The sequence below is a fragment of the Zingiber officinale genome, chromosome 2A, assembly GCF_018446385.1.
Source record: "Zingiber officinale cultivar Zhangliang chromosome 2A, Zo_v1.1, whole genome shotgun sequence".
NCBI lineage: Eukaryota > Viridiplantae > Streptophyta > Magnoliopsida > Zingiberales > Zingiberaceae > Zingiber > Zingiber officinale.
This window is the reverse complement of record NC_055988.1, coordinates 82,431,432-82,458,478: the sequence shown is the minus strand read 5'-3', so window position 1 is coordinate 82,458,478 and position 27,047 is coordinate 82,431,432. Positions and strand designations below refer to the sequence as shown.

The 27,047-nt window shown below is 35.6% G+C and overlaps 1 protein-coding gene across 3 annotated transcripts; it reads left to right on the top strand.

Moving 5' to 3' along the window:
- Positions 1–1,867: 1,867 nt before the first annotated feature.
- On the top strand, positions 1,868–26,783 carry LOC122041358 (protein RST1-like). Of its 3 annotated transcripts, XM_042601004.1 has the most exons (25): positions 1,868–2,340; positions 3,452–3,727; positions 4,253–4,333; positions 5,255–5,531; positions 5,987–6,231; positions 7,539–7,716; positions 7,855–8,042; positions 8,741–8,841; positions 9,994–10,069; positions 12,309–12,440; positions 12,520–12,601; positions 13,110–13,182; positions 16,044–16,212; positions 16,320–16,450; positions 16,549–16,640; positions 18,041–18,129; positions 18,209–18,421; positions 20,117–20,194; positions 20,819–21,001; positions 22,334–23,203; positions 23,277–23,564; positions 24,433–25,086; positions 25,708–25,852; positions 26,009–26,130; positions 26,257–26,783. In XM_042601004.1, the coding sequence occupies exons 1-25, from the start codon at positions 1,924–1,926 to the stop codon at positions 26,650–26,652; spliced, it is 5,556 nt and encodes a 1,851-aa protein (XP_042456938.1). In that variant the 5' UTR covers positions 1,868–1,923; the 3' UTR covers positions 26,653–26,783. The 3 variants fall into 3 exon arrangements, 1 of the variants encoding a protein (XP_042456938.1); XR_006128966.1 differs by lacking the exons at positions 26,009–26,130; positions 26,257–26,783 and adding an exon at positions 25,455–25,570 and having other exon boundaries at positions 25,708–25,831; XR_006128967.1 differs by lacking the exons at positions 26,009–26,130; positions 26,257–26,783 and adding an exon at positions 25,455–25,570 and having other exon boundaries at positions 25,646–25,831.
- Positions 26,784–27,047: the final 264 nt, after the last annotated feature.

The following is a 27,047-nucleotide window of genomic DNA, read 5'->3' as shown; positions in this document are numbered from 1 at the left end:
TTATGGAATTAATAATCTAGGTAGGTTTGAATCAATAGTGTTAAGTTCCGCTTGCGATTCAAATCTAAACCATTAAGAACAGATAAGTTAAATTTGGAATCAATGATGTTAAGTTCCGTCTGCAATTCCTAATTTAACTTCTAAAGAACACAATAGGTTATTTAAGGAAAGGTTCGACACTTGTACAAAAATTTTGTACAGTGGAACCGGTACGTTTTCCTAGGATTAACCAACATGAACATCATTGGGAAGGTGTTAAGAGAATTCTTCGATATCTTAAAGGCATTATTCTATATGGTCTTTTTTTATATCACCAGTCTTCTCGAGAATTGATTGCCTACAGTGATGTAGATTGAGCTGGATCTCTCGAAGATAGACATTCTATTAGTGGATATGCTATATTTCTTGGGCGAAATCTTGTTTCCTGGCTTTCAAAGAAGCAACCTATAGTCTTTCGCTCAAGTAATGAAGCTGAATATAAAGTTATCGCTAACGCAACGTCAGAAATTATTTGGCTACAATCTTTTCTTTCAGAATTACATTTTTTCCCAACTGCTATGCCTAAAATATGGTGTGATAATATTGGAGCGACTTATCTTATGACAAATCTTATTTTTCATGCTCATACCAAGCATGTAGAGATTGATTTTCATTTTGTCTGCGAGCGTGTGACGACTCGACAACTTTTGGTTTCTTACATCTCTACGGAAGATCAAATTGCTGATATATTTACCGAGCCATTATCTAGACAACGTTTCACCAAGTTAGCGCTCAAACTCAATGTTCAGGCACTCCCGTTGAGTTTATCGGGGGTAATGCCAATAATGAAAATAATCTCTAATTGATTTCAATCAATTGAAATTTATTATATTTAGCATCGCAACATGAATCAATTAGGAAAAATAATATTTCCAAGTTTATTATATTTCTATAATTACAATTGTATGTCTTATTTAATTTTTCCATTATTATTTTAAATAACTTGTATAAATAAGCCTATTGGCTTTAGTAATAACATCATAAAAAAAAAACATTATATTATTTCTCTCCTCTACCTATTAATTTCTATAAAAAAAATCTGTAAGGTTCAAAAAGAGAAAAAAATGTAAAATAAAAACTTTAAAAAAAAAATAATAATATTTGATTTTGCGATAAAAGATAATACAATAAAATATTAAATTAGGTTATACATTAAAATCTTCAAACAAACAAGTTTTTATTACATTACCTAAGTTGAATCAAATAACATAATATGTTTTATTTCCCGTAACCTTGGTTATGTGATTACCAGATAATTACATAACTAAGGTTATATACGATGACTTAATTACCAGGATATTTTGTCTTCGGAGTAATGGTGCAATCGTTAGACCATTGTTTGTCCTTTCGGGGCGGTATGATGATTAAAACATGTAGTATTATAATATGAGGTATTGAGATCGAAACTCGGCATATCTGAGCATGCCTCCCCCATGCCTTACCACCTGCACTAATGATTAGTAGCCACCCGTGATTTACCTCCTCTGTGGCATGGGGAAGACATGCTCGGACAAAATATGCTACTAGCCAATAATGGTCTAACTATTGTGGCAAAAGGCAATTCACTCTAATAGTTAATCGTCATTTGTGATTTATCTTTAATCTAAAGACGAATTGTTGGAGGTGCGGAGTGAACGAATCATTTTTTACCACAGACAGAAGGTTCTGGATATTGGGATTAAAAAAATAGATAAAAATGTTTTATAAATAATTATTTTGATAGTGAGTTTATTTATTTATTTATTTTTTTAAAATACTTTTTCATGATTTAATAATTTAGGATGCCCTTTCATTTTTGCTTTTTTCTTTTTATAGATACGAAATAAATTGGATCTGGGCGGCCACTGAGAACCGCCGCGTTCTCTACTACTCGACTGGGTGGAAATGGAATCGTCCGCGGTGGGGGCTTCCTACGGCCAGCTCCTCGAGAAGACGCGCCTCCCGGCGCCCTCCTTCCAGCGCCTCGCCGTCACCACCCTCTTCCGTAAGCTCCGATCCCCGTCTCCTCCTCTCGGCCTCGACTCCGCCCCCGCTGCCCGCGATGCCCTCGCCACCTGCCTCGCCTCCCCTGCCGCCCCCGTCGCAGACCAGGCTGTCCGAGAGCTCTGCCTCCTCGTCAAGGACGGACTCCTCACGGCATCCCAAGGCCTCATTGAGCTCCACGCCGCGCTCGAAGGCTGCCCTCCTGTCTTCGTCCCGCTCTTCGTCAAGGGAATCGGCTTCCTGGTCCGTTTCGCCTCCTCTTCCGATCTCTCTTGGGGCCGCAGATTTGACCCCGTTGAGCTGCACCCTTTCGTCAAGGCAAGTGAAGCTTTCTTAACTTATACTTCTGTGGTCCGTCTTTGAGTTAGCATTTACCTGATTACCAACACAAGCATGACCGAATGACTCTCCTGTCCCCAAGGAATGGCTTGTGCAATCTTTGGGATAACAGGATTTCACATATCCACCACTTGATTAAGCCTGAGTCACTAAGCAGTATGGATGAGCTACCTGATTTCACGGGATGACAGGACTGTGGGATCACTAATGGAGAATTAACTGTTCTGTGAGACTGTGACTGACAAGAAGTAATGCTTCAGTTTGAGAGGAGAGACACCACGGTGTGGCTGACTATGTGAAGGCACTCTTGGATGTTGAAAGGTGGTAACAGATAGGACATTAGAGTACAACAAGAGGGCAGCAATAACTGGACCAAGAAGAAAAGATGATCTGATGGTTCCAACCAGAATAGATCACCTTGCCTTCGGCTTCCACCTTCTCTTTATTCATAGAATTAGAAGTTATTCAAGAGTCCAAGTGCGGATCCAGGCCATATATGAATCCCAAGTGGTGGTCCAGATCATATTAGAAGGGAGGGGCGCTAATGTTCAAGAAAATGAGATTTAATAATAATTCTTGGAGGAAGAGAGTATCATTTAGTGTCATGACCTCTTTAAAGGAGAGTATCTTCTAGTATCATGACCTCTCTCTTTCCAACACCAGTGTAAAATTAGGCCTGTAAGTAATTATATAATAATTTGTTTGTTTTTAACCAAAGTTGAATTTCATTATTGTTATAGAGGGCATTGATGTATATATTTCACAAACTTGTAAGACTAAGCTTATGGATATATGCTTATATTAGTTTCTATTATTTGGTTTTACACCAAATTAAACTGAAAAATTAAAAGTTGAAAACTTCTATTTGTCCATGAAAATATACTTGAAACCAAGCCTTATGGAAAAACTTTGTTATTTTACTCATTAACAGGAGAGTCACTCCTAGTTCCCTGTTGATTTATTCTTGGTAATATTTTATTTGAACTTTCTTAGTGATGTTTGATTGCTTATTGGTTGCTTCATTGCTTGAAATCGTCAGACATGTTTCTAGCTGCTTTCCCTTTTTTAATAATCTCTTTTTTGGTGGCAGGTGCTCTTATGTCGCGTAGAAGTGCACCAGGAACTCATTAACCAAGTTTTGCTATATATAGTGCAAAGCAAATCACTTGGAATGGCGACTGTTGTAGTGTTCTTGCGGCCGTTTCTCCTGTTCTCGATTCTTCATACTTCCTCTACCGCATCATCTTTTACACGTGATTTGATATCTTCAATAGTATCGATCTTGTGTTCATTTCCATCAGAATCTATTGCCATATTGAAACTTCTTGTAGGGTGCCTAAAGTACTTCCCCCACACCAATGATGAGGTAAGATTGTTCAATTTTTTTTTTTTTGATGCTTTAGCATTTCTTTTACCTATTGGATGTGCTTATAGCTTTTTTTTTATGGGTAAATGAGTATGTATACTAATCAAAAGTGACGTACATCCTTGATTGGGCATACCCAATGCATGTCCAAGCTATGAACATGTAGTCAGTTCTGATCAGGAGTTAAAAATGAATGAATGTGCAAGGTTCTATGAAATTTGAACAAAAATAATCCCTCTCAAGAAGACATCTGTTCCTAGCAGCCCATACTTTTCAATATAATTCCAGTGCTACAATCCTTGTGGGTAAATCATTTCTAAAATTAGCAATCTATTTGGTCTTTTATAATGAATTATTTTCAGGCTAGTGGTTTACTGTTTTTTTTTGTTCCAGTGCTCATTCTTAATTGCCGTAGTTGTGACAAGAGAATAATATAATCTTGTTATTTTTAGTTTTCATTGTTTTGTTTTACGCTTGCTTCTCAATTTTTGTTGCTTACAATCATAAACTATCTTCTTCTACCAGGAATCCAAGTGCTTGTTGGTTTCTGCTGAATATTTGGTCGATGCACTTGTTGTGATTATGAGGCAAATGAGTTGTTCAATGGTACTCCTTCCATCCGATCTTTAACATTCTAGGAACTTTTAAGCCATTTATCATAGTATCATAAATTTAATTCAGTCAGGTTTGCCATAATCTCCACCAGTTGTTTTCCCCTGACTGTAGTCATTTGAGAAAATGCTTTCCATGTAGTTCCTCATCGATCGTTGTCGGCAAGGTGAGTGTATAAAAATCAGGATGTAGTGTTGTGTGATTCTAGGGTAATCACTTATTAGGATTCTTGCTTTTCACTGGAAGAAAGTGAAATAAACCCATTGCATTATGTTCTTGGTGGTATATAAGTGTGTTACAAATTAGAAGTACCATAAAATTCATCTAGTAACTAAACTAAATGGAGCCTTCCTGCTTGAGGATCATCCAAAGAGAAATACAATTAGGGTTCATTTAATCATGATCTGGCCCAATACTGGACTGGTTTTAGTAATAGCCACGTTCTTGTTGCCCATCTATCATCATAATCCCCTTCCACCTCAGCGGGACTGATCAAGGAGCTATACCTTTTTTTTTGAATTTTTGTTATTGTAAACTATTGAAATCCAATTTTAAGGATGTGAAAAAGGACAATTTTAGTCTTTATGTAGTTGCCATATGGAACTGCTGGATTTTTTAAAGTACCGTAACAAATCACAGTATAATTTGAATTTGGAATAGTGTAAGTATGCTTTATTTCCGAAATCTTAGACAAGTTTGTTTGCTTCACAGGGATTATATAGTAGGTTTAGTCACATCTACCGGGAGCTTCATGTGCTTACAGCTTACCTAAACACAATAATTGATTCCATGAAATCACCTAAATGTATGTCTATTGTTAGATCTGAGCATCTGGATGCTGATTTCTTCTTTCTGAAGTTAGTACCTTTTTAGTCTGGAAACATATCATGCTAATTGACCATAACATCTTTGCAGATAAACTCTGATGCCACTATTTGTTGTAATAATCTGCTAGAGAATCTTCTGTCTTTGTGTATTCTCCCTGGTAAGCCTTGGGGTGGAACTGAAACTATTCTTGAACTGTCAAAGCGACTTTTGGCAGCACAAAGAGAGCTTGGTTTACCATTTCTGTCTGAGCATGCTATGGTTACTGTTTTTGTTTCCATCGTACTTTCCAAGGTGGAATTTGAACATGAGCACCTCTCTGCTTTGAAGCTTTTAACTTATCTATACAATTGGAAGAATGAAAGCGGTGCGCATCTATATCTTTTTTTCATCACTGAGATTCTCCTATAGATGATAGTCCCATTGATCAGTTCTATCTGGAAGTTTCATTTTGTCTTTTTGTTTTTTGACTACTTTAAAAGATCATGCGATCAATGTAATCGACTTCCCTAGTTCACCATATATAGAAATGTACGATAAACAAACTGTGATTGAGTTTTTTCTGACATTATGTTTTTAGCAACTTGAAATATTTTTGTGAAATCAAGCTTGGAGGTTGAATAAATGACGGTTAGGCGAGTAAACAAATTGAACATTTTAATATCTCTTTTTTAAGTGATAGCATGCTGTAAGTCGTATTGTTGATTTATTTCCCACAATAGGTAAGGCTTTCCTCTTTTGACTTTTTGATCCATGGTGTTTGCCTGAGTTATTGTTGAATTGCCTGATAACAACTGTTAATAAGATTCATTATGTATGCAGAAAATAACAACAAAAGAACCTTTTGCTACTATGGTGAAGAGCTTCTATACATTTTCCCTCTTATCAATCTTTTGTCTTCTCCTTCTCGATCTGTTAAAACTTTAGCATCTCAGTTACTTTCAAGAGCTACCAGAATAGTTTTGGACTTGGCTGTTGATCTGGGAAGTGTTCAGATTCCTCCTGCTCAAACCTCCATGGGACTGGGATCTGTTCTTCTAAGGCTTTGGCATCATCTTTGGTTCCAGGTTAGATGGTTTTCCTTGCCGTAATAACTCTAATTATCTGTTATATCAAATTTAGTTTAATCCTTATTCCTTAGAACTACTGAGAGGAACTTAAAGCTATCAGTTCCCATTCAACGAAAGACCAATATATTTCAGTTTCTCTTCCAAGTTATTATTTTGTTTATTTTTTATTTGTTCATCAGTTCTGGTTTTTATTGCTTGCTGTGCCTGCTTTTTGAAGCATGGTTAAATGTAATAATTTGACAAAGGATATGTTTTTCTTCAACTTTCAGACTGAGACCATATGATATATACAAAACGTCAAAATCAGTAGTTTGTTATGTCACCATATATTGCTAAATGGTCTTAGCAAGGGAATTTTTTTGACCTAGCTAAGTTAATTCCATGCTTATGAATTTGATGTTAGTTGAATATGATTTGATGTTGACATACCCTTTATGTAGTTATGTATACTGTTTATTGAATTTATTATCTAGAATAGTGCAACATAATCTCAGATTCAAGTATGAGTACCTATTACCAATATGACACTTTGTTTAGTTACAGTTTTTGCTTGCGGTTAAGTACTGCCGTACTGGTTTTTGGCTTGTGTTGCATTTCCAATGTTGCGTTAACGGGTGTGAGGGAGGGGTTAGTCAAAGCGTGTGAGAATGAGAATCCTAAGAACTGGTAAAATTAACAGAATTTGTACGTGCACACTGGCGCCAGCTAATCCTAACTTATTTTTGCATTCTGGATCTTTCATATGTGCAACTCAGTTAATGCTCATCTAGCTAGTGTAGGTTATAAGCCACACTTGACATAGCTTGAGTATGTGGTGCACACTTGATCATACAATACCCAACAAGTGTGGCATGCAATGGCAGAGGACAATGCCAATGAAGTGTCAGTCATCACTCTTCCAGGCCCCAACTTTTAAAACACCAATCTGATGCCAATCTCAATAATTCGTTGAACCAGTAAATATCATATTGTTTTTCCTGTACAGAACGAGTAAGAACTTAAAAGTTTTTATTTCTGTAGTAGATGCATAGTGCCATTCTGTCCATTAGACACCAGCTACTTCAATGAATATCTACCAATAGATTAATTGATGGAATTGTTGCAAGCATGTTCAACACTGGGAAAAATAGTCTAGATCCTTGATTTTCACCACCTAGACACCTAAGTGAGGTGCTTGAGGTATGAGCTATGATTGACAGCTTAGTTTGGCCTTCAGTTGGTACTCTTAAATGGACTACGTTGTGCATTTATTCAATTTTTTTGCTAACTCTCTCAGCAAGTATTATGTTTGTTTCTATTTTCAGGAGCAATTTTGTTCTCCGTGTTCATTTCTCATTGGAGATGGTGGCAATTTCCATTCTGGGCATAAACTGAATTGCAGGGAAAAAATGTATTGGACTTTCCAACTAAAAGAGTATCTCTCAACTGTTGCAAATCAGAATTTTGGCTCAATCCCTCAATTGCCAGAAAGTTTCTTCAGAGGTTATTATGCCACTTTAGTTACTTCAGCATGCTTTTGAGTTTAGTTACCTTCTTGTTCTTCTCAAATCTGATTATTTGGAAAGTGTAGCACATTGATTTTTGTAACATAACATCAGTTTCTCCTTTTCTTTTTTGTAGGATCTACTTCATTACTGAGCTCTATGGCTTCCATTTTGCTCTTTCATCCTAGATTTAGAGTGTCTGCTGTTGACTCTTTGGCAGCGATAAGTTCATTAGACCATAAACTGGGTATTCCTTTTCTGTTAACGGTTCTCTTCCACAGTAATATGATATGCAGAAATGATTGTAACTCTCCTGAGTTATTTGTAAGTCAGCACTTAGTTTCATGCAATTTTTTATCAGCAGAAAATTGCAGTTGTAAAGAAACACTGTGATGGAACTACTAAACTATAATTTGGCTCTTTAAACTAGAGATTTAAAATTGCATGAGATAATCAGAAGCTGAGATTGGTGCACTTTCTTTTCCACTTTTGCTGCTAATCTATTCTTGTAGTTGTTGCCACTAGTATTGTCTTCGATTCTTCCAAATATACCTGTCTCACTATTTATGCTTATCATCATTATTTTCTTATGAACTATCACTAATATTTCTGCTGCTGCATACTTTGTCATATTGACATTTGTGTTTGACGTAGCTATATAAGGTCTTCCTATTGTGGTTTGCTAAGAGATATGGCTGACAGTTACTTTTTGCATTATGTTGTCAGTAGACTCAGTACATCAGTATTGTCTGGTGGTGGAAACCCACCAGCTATTTTTGTTGGTTCTGTCATCTTTTTCTTTTAACAGGACCAATTATGATCATTTTTAGTTATATGCTTCTACCTCATCAAATACAATTATCTTCTTCATTATTTGGATTATATCATACACAATGTGCTTCCATGATTGAAGATGATGTAAAATTGTTTATTTATTTCCTTGAATTATTTCCTCCACAATGCTCTTCCAAGCCGAATCATTTCTTCAATTTAGTTAAAGGTTATCTCTTTTTCTTTTGCAGATCAGACTTTTGGAAATGCTTCCATCACTTGCCACGCATTCTACTATGGTTCCACTTATTTTACAAACCTTGTTGCCAATGCTTCATGCACATTCAAAGCCGTACGTTACCATAGCTTGTTTTTATGTTCCAATATCATATAAAGACAATTTCATAATTCAGGCATGCTTTCTCCACATCTATTATAAATGGAATAATGGCAAAATAATGGCGAAGTTGAATTATATTATATTACATGATAGTAAAGAAGTCAGATCAAGTGACTTTGGAAAGAAAGCTGGAAAATAGGAAGAAAAGGAAGAGAAACAAAGGTGATAGGTGACTTTAGCAATTCGGTTAATCTAATATTTTTTTCATAAACAAGTTCCTTTCCCTTCTTATATTAGATTAGAACTCTAGTGCTAACTTTAGTGCTTCCCTGTTAGGATTCTACAGAATTGACTCTATAATTAAGCTCCTGTCTACAAATTATTTCAAAGCCCTAACTCTTTACGACTCTAAATGTGAGGGGAAACTATCCACTCCCACATTTAGGAGACATGTGATTCAGATGCAAGGTCTTTTGTTGAAATACTGCTGACGTAGCAAAAGATAAGTATCTTAAATGATAGAAGAGTCAAATAAAACCATTTATTACTATTATTATTATCTTTATCTTTAAATCTATGATATGAAAGGTTTTTGACCTGGATTACTTATGTTAAGAATGTTATTAGTAAATATCAAAGGCTTCTTGAATGGTTAACAAAGCCAAGGTGTGTTGCAACTGCAGGATATATGAATGTCCTAGGACACTTTAGCTTATGAGTTCTTTCTTTAATCCTTTTGAAAATCTGTCATGTTCATTCTTCACTCTAGTTGCTGTCAAGAATGGCAAAGTTGCAATTTGATCTAATTTGCCATCTTTGGTGTGGTCAAATTGGGAAATCTTGAATGTTGCCAAGATCTGTTTGTTTCTTGAATTTCATACATATTTATTAGCCTGAAGTATTTCAATTTGGCATCAGATATGACTGCTGTCCAAATCTTATTTCTTTGTATTCAATTCAAGTAATTCCCAACTTGCTCTCTCTTGTGAAACTTTATATGCCTAGGACTTCAGGATTTATTTTTAACTTCTAGTAAATCCTGACAGCTTGTTGATATTTTCTTGCCTTTTCACTCTCATTTTTCTCATCAGATCAATAATCTATTCTGCAGTCTTGTTAGTATGTAACCATTTTCATTACTTTTATGTACTTGTTCTTTTGTAGAGTATTATATGGAACAGGTGTTCGCCTTCTTTGTAAAATGTGGGTTGTCAACGATTTGGCCTTTGGAACTATGCAGGTAAGTTGGCTTACTTGTGTCAGTATTCTGATATCTGTTTTTATCATTTTTGTTATCTGAAGTCATCTTTGTACTCCGTTTCTGCCAGCATATATGCCTTTTTTGCTTATGAAACCACAAGAAAACATCCAAATTTGCAGGACACCAAAGCCACTAAGAGGAGCCATCCTCTTTGAAGAACTAACCACTCAGGTAGAAAAATTATGCAACTCATATAGCAATGGTTTTTGGGGACAACTGAACTTGCAAAAGGTTACATGAGAATCATAGTTGTGTTGAAGCAATGTTTCAAAATGGTTTGACTTAGATTGATGACCAAGTTTGGTTCTTCTAATTCAGCTTAAGTTCATTATGTAGGATGAGCTACACCAAAGTTCGAAATTTTGAACCGTGTGGGAGTTTCTGTCTTTGATTGGAATAATACCATTGTTGTATAACCATTCTGGAGTGCCTATGCATGGCGCCAGTGGTGAATTGGAGATATAGTGAGAAAGCAAATTAAGAAGAAGAAAAAAAGAACAGAAGACAACTTGATAAGTCCCTAAGAACAGCTTAACTTGCTGAAAGAGAAAAATATTACAACCCTACAGTGGTTTCTTTGTACAAATATGACTTTGTAACCCAAAACTAACAATTTCTCAAGTAAATTTAAAATAATAAACTTAAACCTTAATTATGTCACAGCTATATATCTAAGAATATTAAAATATCATTCTAGGTCAGAGTTTCTAGCAAGGCTTGAATAATATAGTTTTCATAATGTGTTAAACCAACACAAGCTTCAAAAAGTTAACAAATATTAGTTGATTCATTTTGAGACATGTCGTAGCATGCTAATGAGTCCTGAGTTTTGGCATGTGTGATTTTTATTAGCATGATCAACACAGATGACATAGGGATTACCTATGTCAATCAAAATGATTCATTTCAACTATTAACTATATTGCTTAACATGCTACGAGATTTCAAACCATGAGCTACACTGCAATATTACATTGCCAACAATTATACTTGTGCCAAAAGGTAGTGCATTTCTGGTGTTTATATCATTACTCATTTACTTAATAGATACTCATTTACTTAATAGAACTTCCTACTCTAGGAAGTGGTCACCAATAGCCACTAGAGATGAAAATAATCTTGGACAATACTTTGCAAGTATGTCTATAGACTTGAGTAAGAAGCATGATTTCATTTGTCTCTCTGTAATCATGAAAGTTTATCAAGAAGTTTGTTGTTTAGATTTAGGAGGAACATATCAATTGCCTGTTAATGGTGAATGGCTTTGTTGTATAAATATGTTGTCCTAGCAACTCTTCAGTTTGATCTACAAAATTTTGTAACTTCATCTGGAAGCATTTGTTTAGGTTATAAGGGGCATATTATTGCTTGTTAATTGTGAAGGCCTTTCTTTTTTGCATGTGAATGTGGTTCATATAACTGCACTAGTTCATCATCATCTGTTATCTTCTTACGCCCATGACTGACAATTTTTATTATCTATGGTATTGATTATTGATCTCTTCACTTAGGACATTTCAATGTGTTGATGTCATTGACTTGTTCGCCTTCTATGCATTCTTGTGGTTAGGGATGTAAACGAGCCGAACCGAGCCGAACAGTATTAGGCTCGAGCTCAGCTCGTTTAAGTTATATTCGGGCTCGAGCTCGGCTCGAGCTCGAATCGAGCTTTTATCACAAGGCTCGAGCTCGGCTGGTTTTAGAATTATCAAGCTCGCGAACAGTTCGAGCTCGGCTCGTTATTAGTTCGATTATCAAAGTTAACGAGCCTAACTCATTAAGCGAGCTCGGGCTCGTTTAGAGCTCGTTTTTGACTCGTTTTAGAGCTTATTTTTTGGCTCATTTTAAATCTCATTTTAAGGCTCGTTTTAGAGCTCATTTTTTTTTGGCTCGTTTTAGAGCTCGTTTTTTGGCTTGTTTTAAGGCTCATTTTTTTGGCTCGCGAGCCTATAAACGAACATGTTCGCGAGCTCACGAGCCGAATATCCTTAAGCTTGAGCTCGGCTCGATAAAACTGTCGAGCTCGAGCTCGGCTCGATAAGATAAACGAACGAACTCAAACGAGCTTTTTACCGAATCGAGCTCCGAATAGCTCGCGAATTGTTTGGTTCATTTACATCCCTATTTGTGGTCATATACATCTTGAATTTCAATTGATATCTATTAATTGTTCAATTAATTTGCTGTTGATTCTAATAGTCACTTTTATTTGATTTAGGGTCTTCTGGAACCCAAAGCATTTTCTCACTTCACTTCTCAGAGAGAAATTTGTATTAGTCTTGCTGCTTCAGTGCGTGATGTTTGTAGTCATAATCCTGACAGGGGCGTTGACTTGATCCTGTCCATCTCGGTAAACTTAAAAGAGATGTTTCTGATTTTATCAGCTTACTAGTATTAACAGTAAGAGTACTCTTTTTTTTTGTTGACAGTCATTAATTGAGAACCCAGATTCTGTTGTGCATGCTCTTGGGTTGGAAAGCCTCGCTTATCTTTGTGATGCAGATGTAATTGGTAGTAGTCTGGAATTCTCAAGCAATTTTACTTAATGATTTTTTTTTACTGAAAGGCCATGCCATCCTATGATGGTTTTGTTGTGATTATGTGTCATTTCCATAAGTTGAAGGACCATACTAGTTTTTTTGTATGGAAATGAATGAGTTTGATCACTTTCTCCTTCCAATTGATGGTTGCTCATAGCCAACTGAGCAGTTAAATGCTCTCTTAATTATGAAACTAGTAAGATTTTGATGTTTATACACAAAACATTATGTGAAATTAAGGTTCTCAAAGTTTCTAGATGATCTTGGATTTCATCCCAGTTACATTAGTTGATTGTATATCATGTTCAACATATATTTTTTGCTATTAATGTTATGTTTGATATATTTTACCCATTGCAGAAATTTGTTTAGCTGAACTCTTGTTGCTACTAAGCATTATTTTTTTTCTCTCTTTTATTGGTGGTATTGTTCTGCCAGCTGTTTATTAAATCACGTTTACAGAATTTTCTCCTTTCCAGATTTTTACACAGCTTGGGATGTTGTTTCAGACCAATTGCTTGACTATTCCAGGTCCCCTATTGTTGCTCATAGGTAAGAATAGCAAGATTTGTTAAAGTATATCTTTTATGTTAAACATAACATTCCTCTAACACTCTTAACAGGTAATCATAAAGTAACCAGGATCTTCTAGTGTAGTTAACTTGGCATCCGCTCTTGAAAGTAATGTCAAGAAGAAAATTAAAGCACAAGACAGAATAGGAATGCATCAAAGGATCCTATCTTAAAATATTGACTTATTAGTCGACATATTCTTGCTTTATTATACATTGTTGGTCACAGAGATAATTTTTTGCACAAATAACAATTAGTCATTAAGTGTGAACTTAAACACAATTAACTCAGGGGGCGTTTGGTTTAGGGGAATAAGAGTGGGGAATGGGAATGAGAATCATTGATTGTCATTGTTAATGTTTGGATTATAGGAATAAGAATAAAAATAAGGGAATGAATCCTTGAAATTGGGTAATAACTCATTCCCATGTACCTCCCCTTCAATGAGCCATTACCCTATTTTCATCAATCAAAATATTCTCTTATTCCAAAAATACCCTTGACCTAAAACTAAAATTTTCTCCCTTAATATCAAATATCAAAAATTTATTTATTTATTTATTTTTTCTTCATATCACTTCTCTCTCCTTGTTCTCTCTCATCATATTTTCTCTCTCATCATTTTATCATACACTTTCTCTCTCCTATCACACTCTCTTTCCTCTTTTTTCTCATTACACTTTCTCTCTCATCATACTTTCTCTCTCCTCAATCTCTTCTATCACACTCTCTTCTTTCTTTTTTTCATCATACTTTCTCTCTAGGGCTGTAAATGAACCAAACGTTCGTTCAATATACATAGGATTAATTAAACAAACAAGCTTGAACACATATGTGTTCAGCTCGTTAACGTTCGTGAACAACGTTCGTGAACAATGTTCGTGAACAATGTTCACGAACCATATTTATTAATAAAACTCTTTTCAATATCCTAAATAAATAATTAAATAAAATAAAATAAATAAATAAATTTAAATTATTAATTTTAATAACCAATCAAACAATTAAAAGTTTCAAACAATCAAACAAGCTTGAGTTGAGAGCTTGATAACATCTAAACGAACCAAGCTCAAGCCAAGCTCGAACCAAGCTCAAGCCAAGCTTGAATTGAGAGCTTGATAACATCTAAACGAACCAAGCTCAAGTCAAGCTTCAAACAAGCTCAAGCTCATAAAAAATAAACCAAGCCAAGCTTGAACACTCATTTCAAAAGCTTGGTTCATTTTAAGCTCGGCTCGGCTCGGCTCGGTTATCTTATCAAACAAACTTGAACACCCCAAAGCTCGGCTCGGCTCGGCTCGTTTACAGCCCTATTTCTCTCTCATCATACTTTCTCTCTTCTCAATCTCTCCCATCACACTTTCTTTTCTCTTTTTTTTTCTCATCACACTTTCTTTTCTCTTTTTTTTTCTCATCACACTTTCGTTCTCATCACACTTTCTCTGTCCTCAATCTCTCTTGTCGCACTCTCTCCTTTTTTTTCCTCAACACACTTTCTCTCTCATCATCTCTCCCATCACACTCACTGTTCTCTTTTTTTCTCATCACACTTTCTCTTTCATCATACTTTCTCTCTCCTCAATCTTTCTCGTCACACACTCTCTCTCCCCTCATTTTTTTCTCATTACATTTTCTATCTCTTCATCCTCTTCCATTATAATTTCTCTCACATCATATTTTATCTCTCATCATGCTCTCTTCTATCACACTCTCTTTTCTCATTTTCTCACATCACACTTTCTCTCTCTTCATTCTTTCTCATCACATTTTCTCTCTCATCATACTTTCTCTCTCATCATTCTCTTTCATCATATTTTTCTCTCACATTCATCTTTCTCTCACATCTAATTTTTTTCTCTTATTTTACTTTAAGGGTAAAAAAGGAAATATTAATTTATTCCGATAGAAAGTATGCAACTAACCAAACATTGCTTTTAAGAGTGATATTCATGCTCATACCCATTCCCATTCTACAATACAATGATTCCTATTCCGATTCCCATTTTCATGCTCATACCAAACGCCCCCTCAGATTAATGATACTGCCAGGCTGCCAGCATCTTTGCATTGCCACTTTTGCCCCACATGAAATTGGATCATTGTGATCTAGCCACTTTGATATGCTGCAGTTGGAGAGTTGCAACTTCAGTAAAGAGGAGGAAACTGGGTTGATTACTACAGGAGGTGAGGAGAAAGCATGTGCGAGGAAGCAAAGATAACATCTACTACAGATGGAATAGGAAGAATGAATGTGGGGGAGCAATAAAGGTTGTTGGTGCTAGTAGAAGAGGAGACGCACAGTAGTAGTAATTACAGCTGGTGTCAATCAAAGCTTAGGAGGGATGCGGAGGAAGGGTTGCGGGAGCAAATGACTCTAATGAGTGGGAAAGAGGGGAAAAGATGACACCTTAAGATGCCTCATTCCATTAGATCAGCCACTTAACCATGTTTGTTTCACTGAAGCTTGGTTCAGCCATAGCTTAACCAATTCAATCCTGAATGATCCCAACTGGAATCTAACACAATCCTAACCCACTCAACCTAACCTAACAAATTACCAAATCGAACTCATTCATCCCCTAAGTCAACTCAATTATGCTAAACATCTGCCCTAACTGCACCTCAGTTTGGGCCAAATAAACAAATAAACACGAGTGAAATAAAAAAGTAAAGTTATAAGATATATATTTTTCAATTTTTATGCATAATGCATTCATTCTCTCATATCTAATTGCCATTAATAGAAAAATTATCATTCAGATCTCTTCTTTTCAAGATGCTACTACTGTAGCTTATTGGCTTATAGTGTGCTTCTGTTTTCTAATCTGTTTTTTTTTTAGCTTATGCATCTTGTTAAGGTGGGGAGCAATGGATGCTGAAGTTTATTCTAAAGCTTCAAAAAGTATTATCAATATCTTGTGGGAAATTGGAACATCTAGGAGAGAGAACTATGAATCTCCATGGGTTAAAGCACAGGAAGCTGCATTTGAGTCATTGTCTCATTATGAGGTGAAGTATTCACTATTATGTCATCATATTGCTAACATTTTTGTTAGCTTTATTGTTGCTTGGGCCTCATACTTTTTCTCTTTTCTTTGAATACAATAATTTTCTAGGTTAGAAATGTTCAGGAAGCTATTCCAGAATTCAAGAGGAAAAATTTAGAGCTACTTGTTTCTGAAAATAATGTGAAATTACTCAATGCCATGGAGAAGCTTGAAGTCAAGATTTTAGAATTTGAACACATGTTAGCAATCAAATCATATGTTCATGTCATTTCTCAATTATGTTATTTTCTTCTCTTGCTTGGCAAATTATGGATGTGTACTTTGCTTATTGAATCAGAAACCGGCGTAGAGCACTTAAACAAAAAAGAGTTGCAGTGCATAAAGTTGAAAAATTACTAGATGTTTTTCCTCAAGCAATTTTTTTACAAGGTACAATTTTTTTTAAGTAGCAGTCTCATGAAAGCTACTACTTATGCATTATGAGTTTGCTTAAACAACTCATTTACTTGTTAAATCATAAAATCTTCATATTATTATTCAAGCTTAGTTTTATCTTCTTTTAGATGCTTTTTCTTTGAATTGACGATAGTTATCTGGATTGAACATATGTATAAGAAGAATACTAAGGGGGCGTTTGGTTTGTGTTTTCCACGCTGTTTTCGGTTTTCATTTTCTGAGAAAATGGAAAACGCGTTTGGTTTGCATTTTCCACGTTCATTTTTAAAAAAATGAGAGAGCGTTTTCTAAGAAAACGAAAAACACGGAAAAGTCATTTTCTAAAAAATGAAAAACGCGCGTTTTTCAGAAAATGAAAATGAAAATGGGGCAAACCAAACGCACCCTAATATATGAGTGAAAAATAAACTTCGTATAATTGCTTAACTAGAACAATACACAGATATTTAAGTCGGCTTAAAGTTCCATTTGATTGCTATTAATCTTCATATCTATTGTTTGAACTTAGTTTTATGTTCTTTTAGTTGCTTTTCCTTTGATGTAATTATAATCATCTGGATTGAGTATATATAGGAACAATACCAATATGCGAAGTGAAAAATAAAGTGCAGCTAATTGCTTGATGAGAATAGTATACAGATAGTTAAGTATTGCCTGAAAGCACCATTTGATTTCTATTTGTACTTCTTTCCTAATTTGGTTAGGTAGCTTTGCTATTTTCTGGTCATCTGACGTGAAATTTAGGTTATTTTGAACTCTATATAATGGTTCCTCTGATGTAGTTGTCCCCAGTCAACCTGATTAGGTGCATGTCTATTGTTCATTGTTTAATGATTTGACCTGGTCCAGAATATGCTTATCTTCTTTGTTATGTATGATTTTAGTAGTGGAGTTGAATGTATCTAAATCTTTAAATCCCTTGTTTCTAAAGCTAAACATTTTTTGTTGGGGAAACCACTTTATCACTATTCGTTCAGGCATCATGTGTAATTGATTAAAGTGGTTTAATTTATATTTTAATCTATTTATCTATATATCATTTTAATTGAATCACCATCTGATCAGTTGGTCCATTGGTCTGATTGTTTAGGGTTTAGGGTTCACAGGTCTGAAATCCTATTTCTGTCTCAAACAACTGGGTTTCCTTAAATCCATATTATGCTCTGTCTTCATCTGCAAAGTAAACAGACATAGTTTGTTGGGAATCATTCTCTGATAGTGATTGTGGGAACATTGATTTTGCCTTTAGAAAAAGCTTAAATAGTTCAGCATCAAGGATTTATGAACCTTGTGAATGCTTGTCTATGTATTGAAGTTTGGATGAATCCTTGTAAATCCTTTATGTCCATGGTTAACCTTTTATTTTATTCCAGGAAAGCTGGAAGCTGCTGAATTACCTGGCGCAGCTCTATCAACCCTTGTTTTTACTCCCAAGGAATTGAATTCCCAAGCAACAACTAAGGCAAGATATTATCACTTCAGCTTAGTCCTTATGCTTTTGTTCCACTCCTGTCAATTCCATTGGTGTGCTACGACTATAGGATTTGCGGAAAGTACATGTTGCATATGAGAGAGCACTGGTGGAAATTGCTGAGTCTCTTCATGTATCAAGAAACATTTTCATCGCACTTCTTGCTCTTCAATCATGGAAGCCTTTCATGCATAACTGGCTGGAAGCAATGGTTACTCTTCATGATGCTAAATCATCTTCTCCATTCTACAATAGTTCAAAAATTGCCAATGATATCTTGAAGGTTTGTCTAGTAAATGCTTTTGTTAAACTAGTGTTTATTTGTTTTATTTCATTATCTGTATTTAGTTGGTATTCCTCTCTGCAATATATATCTGCTGCATATAGATATTCTTGTTAAGACATTTATTTTTTCTGATGGATCTTAGCTCTCTACTTTATTCATATTAGAAACCAGAAATTAGATTCAAGTCACTAAGCTTGCATCAAAGAACCAGAGGATTCTGCACTCGAAACTAATGCAAAATCTAGAAAAGATCAAAATCCACTAGAATCTCTATCTTCAATTGTGTACCTAATAGTTAATTAATGTTATATTTGAGAAGACTGGAGGCATGTACCTTCTTGTTTAGCTTATCTGTTGGGCTTGTATTGCTTAAATGTTTAGTCTTCTGGAGTTAAATGTATATTTTTATTGCCCAAGAATCTAAGTTATAACTTTAGCATTCATAAGCTTCGTGGTAAAGTTAAGTTGGATGCACAAATTTTTTTGAAGGTTTTGGAAATATTGGATCCTATTATTCAACAAAAAAGTGTATAGAGATGTTTATTCATAGAATAGAAATTTTGTAATTAAAAATGAAGAGGATTTTCTGGAACCTTATGCCATTGATGTCTATCTGTTAATCTGGAAGGGGAATTTTTAAGGTTAGAGTATGCAAAACTATGTTTCATGGGTTAATGTTCGATAGTAAAGAAATTTATACATGCAAAAGGTTAATGCAGTAGAAACTACAAAAGGTCAATGCAGTAGAAACTAGAACGTGAGATGGATATGCAGACTCTCCAGGAGCGATAACATATTACTTTTTAGCAATCAGGCATAGCTCCAATAGTTGCTAAAAAGGTGAAAATATGTTAAATTGTAAAAGAAGTATTCGAAGACAATTGATATTCTTAGACAAGCTGATTTAATTAGAAGTTTGAAGGTTTGGGGAGCAAATAAAAACCAAAGAAATTTCTAATTAACATAATCAAAAGAGATCTATAAATCATTTGGGAACAGCTATTACACGGCTTTATATAATACACAATGGTATGATAGATCCATGTAGCCAACCCAAATTGGTGCATCTCATGGTTTGTTTTTATTGTCCTGTATTTTCATTGCTGACATGGTGATCAGATTGAGCCTCAGTTTTAAAGTTTCGACTGTCAAATGATAGCTACTTAAATCTTTTCTTTTAGCCCTATTGAGAGTATTGTCACTAGTCAAATCATAGGAACTCTTGCCTTGGAGGTTCTCTTTGAAGATCAAGGAGAAACTTATATGTTGAATTAGAGTTTAGGAAATGTAGGCGAGACAAATTAAGATTTCAAGGTCCATACAAAAAGATAAAAGAGCAACAAAGGAGCACTGCCCTCTAGGTCTGAAGCGATGAGAGAGAAAAGAAGCAAGGAAGAGCCTCTCACATTTGTCTATTAGTTTTTCTCCTCTTTCCTTTTCTGACACCCTCTTGTTTATTTCTTCCTCCCCGCTCTATCTCAATCATTTCCCCTTTCTGTTTGTTTATTTATGGAAGTATCAGTCCATTTACTATGCTTTCTTGCTCATTAGATGTAAATAGATAGATTGAGATGTTAGATTCACCTCACATCAAAATGCTTGGCTTGGTTCTGCTTCCTGTTGTCTTTTGGTTCAAGTTCATACTATTATGTGTTTATTTTACTGATGTCATATTTTATTCCTTCAATATAGACATTGTGCAAAGTTGGGGCAGAGGGTATTCCTCGGATTTCTTCAAACATTGCCTTTGCTATTGCTGCCCTATGCATGGTAAGAAAATGTAACTTGCTTTGTGATCAACTATTATAAAATGTTGCTTCTCTATGCATGTAAGAAAATGTTACTTGCTTTGTGATCAACTATTAAAAAATGTTGACTTTCTATGCATGGTAAGAAAATGAAACTTGCTTTGTGATCAATTGCTGAAAAATGTCGCTTCTTTATGTATCTGAAAAAATGGAAACTTTTTTTTATCGTCAACTATTTAAAAATGAACTCTTCCTTCTGATCAACAAGTTTTTTTTCGTTCTTTTTTTGAGTACAAAATACAAGTTGCTGTAACATTTCCACTTTTTGTTTCCATTAGTTACAAGAAGCATTTCTGATAATATCTTTAGTTAAATATTTAAACTAATAGTAGAGGTTTTCAAGCTTTGTGCATCTGGTAACTTTTGTTCCATTGATTTTGAGGGAAGTTGACTGTAGAAGGACCATTCCTTCTTTCTGTAACCTCTCACTGATGTGAGTTTTGGATGTTATTTGAACAAAATAATATTCCTTGTCATTTGTAGCACACTAAGCTACTGGGTGTCATAAATTGAACTTTTATGTAAGGCTAACTTGTAGTTGCTCCTCTTGTTACTATCTAGTTATTAAGTTATATTTTTGAATCAGGTCTTACATTCATCAGCTCATATGGTGGTGTCTTCTGCATCAGAATTTCTTTTGAGGTGGCTGTTTGAATATGAGCATGAACAACGACAGTGGTCTGCTGCAATTTCTCTGGGTCTGATATTTACTCGCTTTGATGCAACTGATAGGAAACAAAGGTTTGAAGTGGCAAATGGACTTCTCAAGGTAGAAAACTTTTCCAATGCTAGTTGTCAATGTAATGTGTTAATGGCAGTGGGAACCTAACCTTAGGAGAAATTCAACATTAGAATCACAGTGCTGTTTTTGTCTCGGAAATGGGTTTGGAATGGATGAGTTCAGTCATAATCAACTGAAATTTATTAAAATTTGGCCCATTATCATAGAAATGATCAAGCGTTGACCTACTGTTCTGTTCGGTCGACAGGGGTTTGCACAGTGGCCAAATCTGAACCTGTCTGCACAGGAGATAGTTGTAGTGGTACCTGCTGTTCCAAGGGTCAAGTCAGAGAGCTTGGTTAGTCGTATCAGAGCAGTCAGTCACTGGAAAGAGTCACTAAGGAGTCTGAGATGAACCTTGGTTAGGCTACCACAGGAGTTATTTTGAGGAGAGCAGTGGTGGAAGCTGTTGGAGGCAGAGTTGAGCAGAGTCCTCTTAGCTATCTCCTTTGGAAGCAGACGCTGTCAGCGTTCGACATTGGAAGTTGATATGTCTAAGGTTGGGAGGCAGAGATGCTGTCATAATTGCCTACTTGGAGAGAAGACACAAATGACACGTGAGGGAGGAGTGAGAAGAAAAGGGGATGTGCTAGGGTTGGGGTTGGCATTGGGTTTAATGATAAACTTTATTTATATATAATTTATAACTGAAGAGATATTGATTATTAATATATAACTATTAAGTAATACTGGGTATACATTTATTAGGTTTCTACAATATTAATTTTAAGTAGTAATTATTAAGTTATATGGTATATTAATCTAGTTAATATTTGATAATGGATATATTAATAACAATGATAACAACATCTTAACCATAACTTCTTAAAACTAATTATGAATATAGTATATGCTAGCACAGGTTAGACCATGCCGAACTGTTAACAGTGCTGTGTGTTGAGACAGAACAATACTCAACTGTTTCATTTTGGCAAGCACTAAAACATTGCATGAACTGTTACTTGAAACCTTGGAAATGATAACAACAGTAGTAATTTAGTAACAAAAAGAGTAATTATCATCATAAATGATCAGTATAGAAAAATGTTAGCAGAAGTAGCTGATAGGAAGAAATAGAGGAAAGAAATATAGTTTCCCTTGTTGCATATATCTTGTTACTATAACATGTGTTAGCCATGCAGTAATGGAATGAATTTTCCATTTTAAAAAAAATCATTGTTCATAGCTCTAGTTGCTTTTTGCAATACTTTAAGCAAATGATTTTAATGTTTTACTTATCTGCATACATATTTAAGTTTTCTACTTATTTTGTAAGTGCTCATGAATCAATTGTTTCATACTCCTTATTCATGTTAATAGGTTCTTTGTAACAGCAAAAGCTATCTTGTTAAAGGAGCCTGTGGATTGGGACTGGGTTTTGCTTGTCAAAATCTTTTGAATAGGAACACAATTGAGGACAATGCTGATTTGAACAGTGAAACACAACCTTCTGGATATACCGAAGCCTCTTTAGCTCAGAGTGTCTTTAGTACCTTATCTCTGAGAATAAGTGAGTTATGTCCTTCTGCAATGGATTCTTTGAAGAATCTTAATGGTAACTTACATCATTTAATGAGTTCAAATTCACTTCCTGGCGCTTACTGTAACATCGAAGAGGATGCTTGGAGCATTGTAGGGCTAGTTCTTGGCTTGGGATATTCTGTTGTTGCACTCTATCACTTCGGTCTCTGTGATGCTGTGCTTAACATTAAGGATTTACTGTTTTCATGGATTTCATATGATTTCTCTGGACATAGTTTATCAGTTTCCGATGAGTCAGATATACCCCTATGTATGGGATCATGTATTGCCCTTCCATTTGTTGCAGCTTTTTGCCAAAGACATGAATTAGCAAAGATTGACTTTGATCTTCTATATGGCCGTTATTGTTTGTTGATTTCTCAACTTTTGAATCTTAAAAAATCTGGAGCTGTTTATCAAAATTTTCTGATGGCATCTTGTATTGGTGCTGGTTCATTTCTTTCCTGCATACTGGACATAGGGGTACACACAGTGAAAATTGATGATGTAAAGCATCTAATGGAAATTCTAAGAAGCACCTATAATCTTTCATATCCTCCTGCCTGCTTTGGCGGGATGCTTGGAGTTGTCAATGCACTTGGTGCAGGTGCTGGTGATGTTCTTCACATGTATCCTCTGGCAACCATATCACAGCTGAATTATGATCAGGTTGTTTAATTTTTCTAGCTCATTTGTTCTAAGAGAATTTCATATATCTTAGTTGATCATATCCTTCTCTCAGGAATCAATGTTTGTCAGTGGTCCTGTTCTTTCAAGTCCTGCTTGTGAAATACTGGCAACATCAATGGTGCAAGAAATTTTTCTGATTGCCAAGGACTCACGTGATTTGCAAATTAAAAAATATGCTGCTTGGGCACTTTCGCTTCTTAGATGCAGGTTGCGGTCAAGTGAGCTTCCTAATCTCAGTTGTTCACAAAATATTTCTACAAGTTCAAACTCACAAACTTTCGAGGAGGAAAGTTTAGTTTGGAGACTCTGTATGTGGCTAAGGGATATCAACAAAATTAAGGTTATGCCATTAATTCTATTTATTTTCTGTTTTCAGTCTCTGTAGTAAATCCTTTGGTGGAGACACTGAGCTTTTTGATAGTCCACATGCAAATTTTTTCTATTACATGGTCATGTTGGTTATAATAGTTTCTACTTCTCCATATTGTTGGGATTTGTATCTTTTGGTTCGATAGTCCACATATACAATTTTTTTCTATTACATGGACTTTGTTGATTACCATAGTTGTTCGTACTTTTCGATATTGTTGGGTTTGTACCTTTTGGTTGTGACACTAAGTTTTTTGATAGTAGTTCACATATACAATTTTTTCTATTACACAGACATGCCGATTACCATAGTTGTTTGTATTTAATATTGTTAGGTTTTATTGGTTATACAGTAAAATGATCATGTATACCTATGAAATAGTTGTTTGAAGTTAAGCTCTGGCATCTCTATCCAACTGTGAATGAGAATACGCCTCAAACTCCCCACTCTGTGTATGCCATAAAATACTCTTTAGGGTTCCTGGTATGCCGATGACAAGAAAGATAGGTACACACCTGCCTAGGAGGACTTGGGAGGTACAAAAAGAAATCCAATCCACCGCTCATATATATTAGGAGCATAGCCTAATTCACTTAACCTAATTCCATTCCCTCAGACAGATTTTCAACATCTCTTCCATTTCCTTCATGCTATAGTAGCTGTCTGGGGTCAATTAGAAGAACAGGTTTTGTGGATGAATTTTTTATTTTTCCAATTATTTTTATGATATCTTAAGATGGGTTGATAAGATCCACTGTACTTCATGTGTAAATATTTATTTTTCTAAACTTTTTTGCTCATATAAGCAATCTGAAATCTGATTCTTTTATATCTTCAGGAAGAAGGTGAAGTTGTTGATGCAAATACAATTGCAAGTGTTTTAAGATGTCTTTGCAAAGCTCCTAGATTGCCTGCTTTGGATTGGGGAGTTTTCATTAGACGATGCATGCAGTATGATTTGAACATGACTTCAGAAATGCAAATGCCACATGCTATTCAATGTCTTCGGATAGAATGCTTAAATCTATCCTTAGCTCACGCAAGCCATGTTAGCCCTTTCCTGCATCTTGTGGACGAGCTCTCTGACTCTTCTAGATTCGGGAGACTTGAACTAAATTTGCAAACTTTTCTATTAGAACATGTCTCAAATATATGTAAAATATTCTCAAGTCAGAGGCTTGAGAAACTGTTCAGTGATTTGGCCGAGTATTTTAGTTCATCTTCTTCATCATACTTGACTTGCAAACCAGAAGAGAAAAAATTATTAAGAGTTTCGTTTTGGAAGGGTCTGCATCAATGTCTTGTTGAGGCCCCTAAAGAATTCATAATCCAAGCAAATGCTGAAAAGTGCATGGTCTGTTTGTTTCACTTGTTGCCTACATTGATCTATGATGGCCTTTCGAAAGAATATACCGAGTCCAAAGAGGAATGGTCAGTTGCTACAAGTTGCTTTTCTGAAGCTCCTAAAGAGTGGCTTGTGGATATGCTACAGGTATTGGTGCTATTCTCAATGTTCTCAATTATGTCGTTTTGTAGGTGTTTACTGAACATAATTTGTTAGATCCTTCCAGCCCAATTCAAGATTATTATTGGGTTCATACAAGGAGCTTGATTTCTTTATTGTTTGACATATATCAGGCTGGGTAAAATCAAGCGTAGACTAGAACAAGTGCATTCATACTAGTCCCCTTCATAAGAACCAATTCTCTTACATATTTACTGACAACGGACACTGAAATACTTGAACCATTCAAAACGTGTTATTCCTTTAATCCATCAGTGACATTTCAAGTATTGATATGGTTCATGTGTGTTAGAAAATTTCTAACCTTAAATTCAATGGTGTATCCTCCTAGTCAGGTTGTTATACTCTTGGCAGCTGTTGCATGAGGTCTTGGGATTAATCCATTCCTATCTCCTAAAATGATACGTCTGGTCCTTAATGACCTATACAAATTGGATTAACCAAAAGTAGGGTATGTCTGCAAGCATTAAATTCATGTTTTCCGTGCATTACAAGATCATGTGGGCTGAAACTGCTCTTATTTTAGATTTGCCTCCTGTCACTTCATTGTCCTGAACGGATCCTGTTGGTTGATGGCCTATATTTCAGGTTCCAGTTCTTCATCAGTTGCATGGTGAACACAACTCATTTATTGCAAAGATAATCTCCACAAAAGCTAAGCTTATTGGAAGATGTTTTCCTGTTTCCGAACTGTCTGAGTTAAAATTTCAGATTTTGAATGGAAAAACTGAAGGTGAGTTTTGACTAATTCCATGCTATTGTATAGTTCTGAATGTGGATTAACATCATCATCACATTAGTATTTGCCTTAAGTATTGAAGTGCTATACAATAATACTTTGATGTCAGTTTGACTTGAACACCTGACATTGAAATAGTTCAACATTCAGGTGCATGGTGGAACATGCTTGTGGAAGTTGCTAAAGCTCTATCAGTCGCAGAGGGTAGGGTCAAAAGACAGTGGCTTCTTGATGCTTTCGAGATTTGCTGTGTGTCCGAATATCCCTCAACGGTGAGTGTTTATTAAATGAGTTTTCCAATGAAATACAGGTACTGCGTTTTGTGGGTCTGATATCGAGCATTTGCTTAGGCATATATCCTAATAAACTGATAAAAGATTCACTTTTCCTCCCTACAGGCACTGCGTTTTGTGGGTCTGATATCGAGCATTTGCTGCACGTATATGCCTCTTCTGATAATTGATCCAACAGCCGTCCTAAGTGACTTGCCTGTCACTTTGCCTTCTCTCCTCTCCGACAGCTCCTGGAGCTCCATCACAGCTCCAGTCGCCGATAAGCTCTGGATTTCTACTGAGCGCATCTGCGTCTGGGCAGAACACATAGGTGATTCCGGTGGTGTGCTGGCCCAGAAGAACCACATTGATGCTAGCGAAATCAATTCATCAGTCTTACTTTCACGCATTATGTTCGAAACCTGCCTTGCACTAAAGGAGTTCTTACCCTTCGAAAAGCAATTGAAGCTTGTGAACCTCGAGGTGGTCGAACTCCAAGATGGGGATCATCAATGCAAGTGAATTTTGTTTGCTAGTCTTATCATCTTAAAGTTCTTACCCTCGGAAAAGTGAAACTTGCTAACCTTGAGCTCGATTGATTCTGAGACGGTAACATTCTTCTTAAGTTACACTTGATAGTTCATTGCTTTTTAGTATTAGTGTTTTGTTCCAGTTATACCTTTTCTATTGTATATTTTATTTCAATCACAGATATTCACCCAATTGTAAATCCAAAAGACACTTAAACACACGATTCCAACAAGTTAATTTGTCATAGAAAATAATAGAAATGAGCTCACAAAATCACTGGATACATAGGGGGAACTTTGAGCAGTAATCTGCAGATCTGATGGTGATCATGGGAGCAGGAAATCGCAGTGCTGCTGGGAGTGAGGTTGTCGCTCTCGAATGACCAT

Coding starts and splice junctions, on each gene's coding strand:
- LOC122041358 (XM_042601004.1), top strand. CDS start 1,924: ATGGAATCGTCCGCGGTGGGGGCTTCCTACGGCCAGCTCCTCGAGAAG. Junction 2,341..3,451: donor AGCTGCACCCTTTCGTCAAG/GCAAGTGAAGCT, acceptor TTTTGGTGGCAG/GTGCTCTTATGTCGCGTAGA. Junction 8,043..8,740: donor GTAACTCTCCTGAGTTATTT/GTAAGTCAGCAC, acceptor TTTCTTTTGCAG/ATCAGACTTTTGGAAATGCT.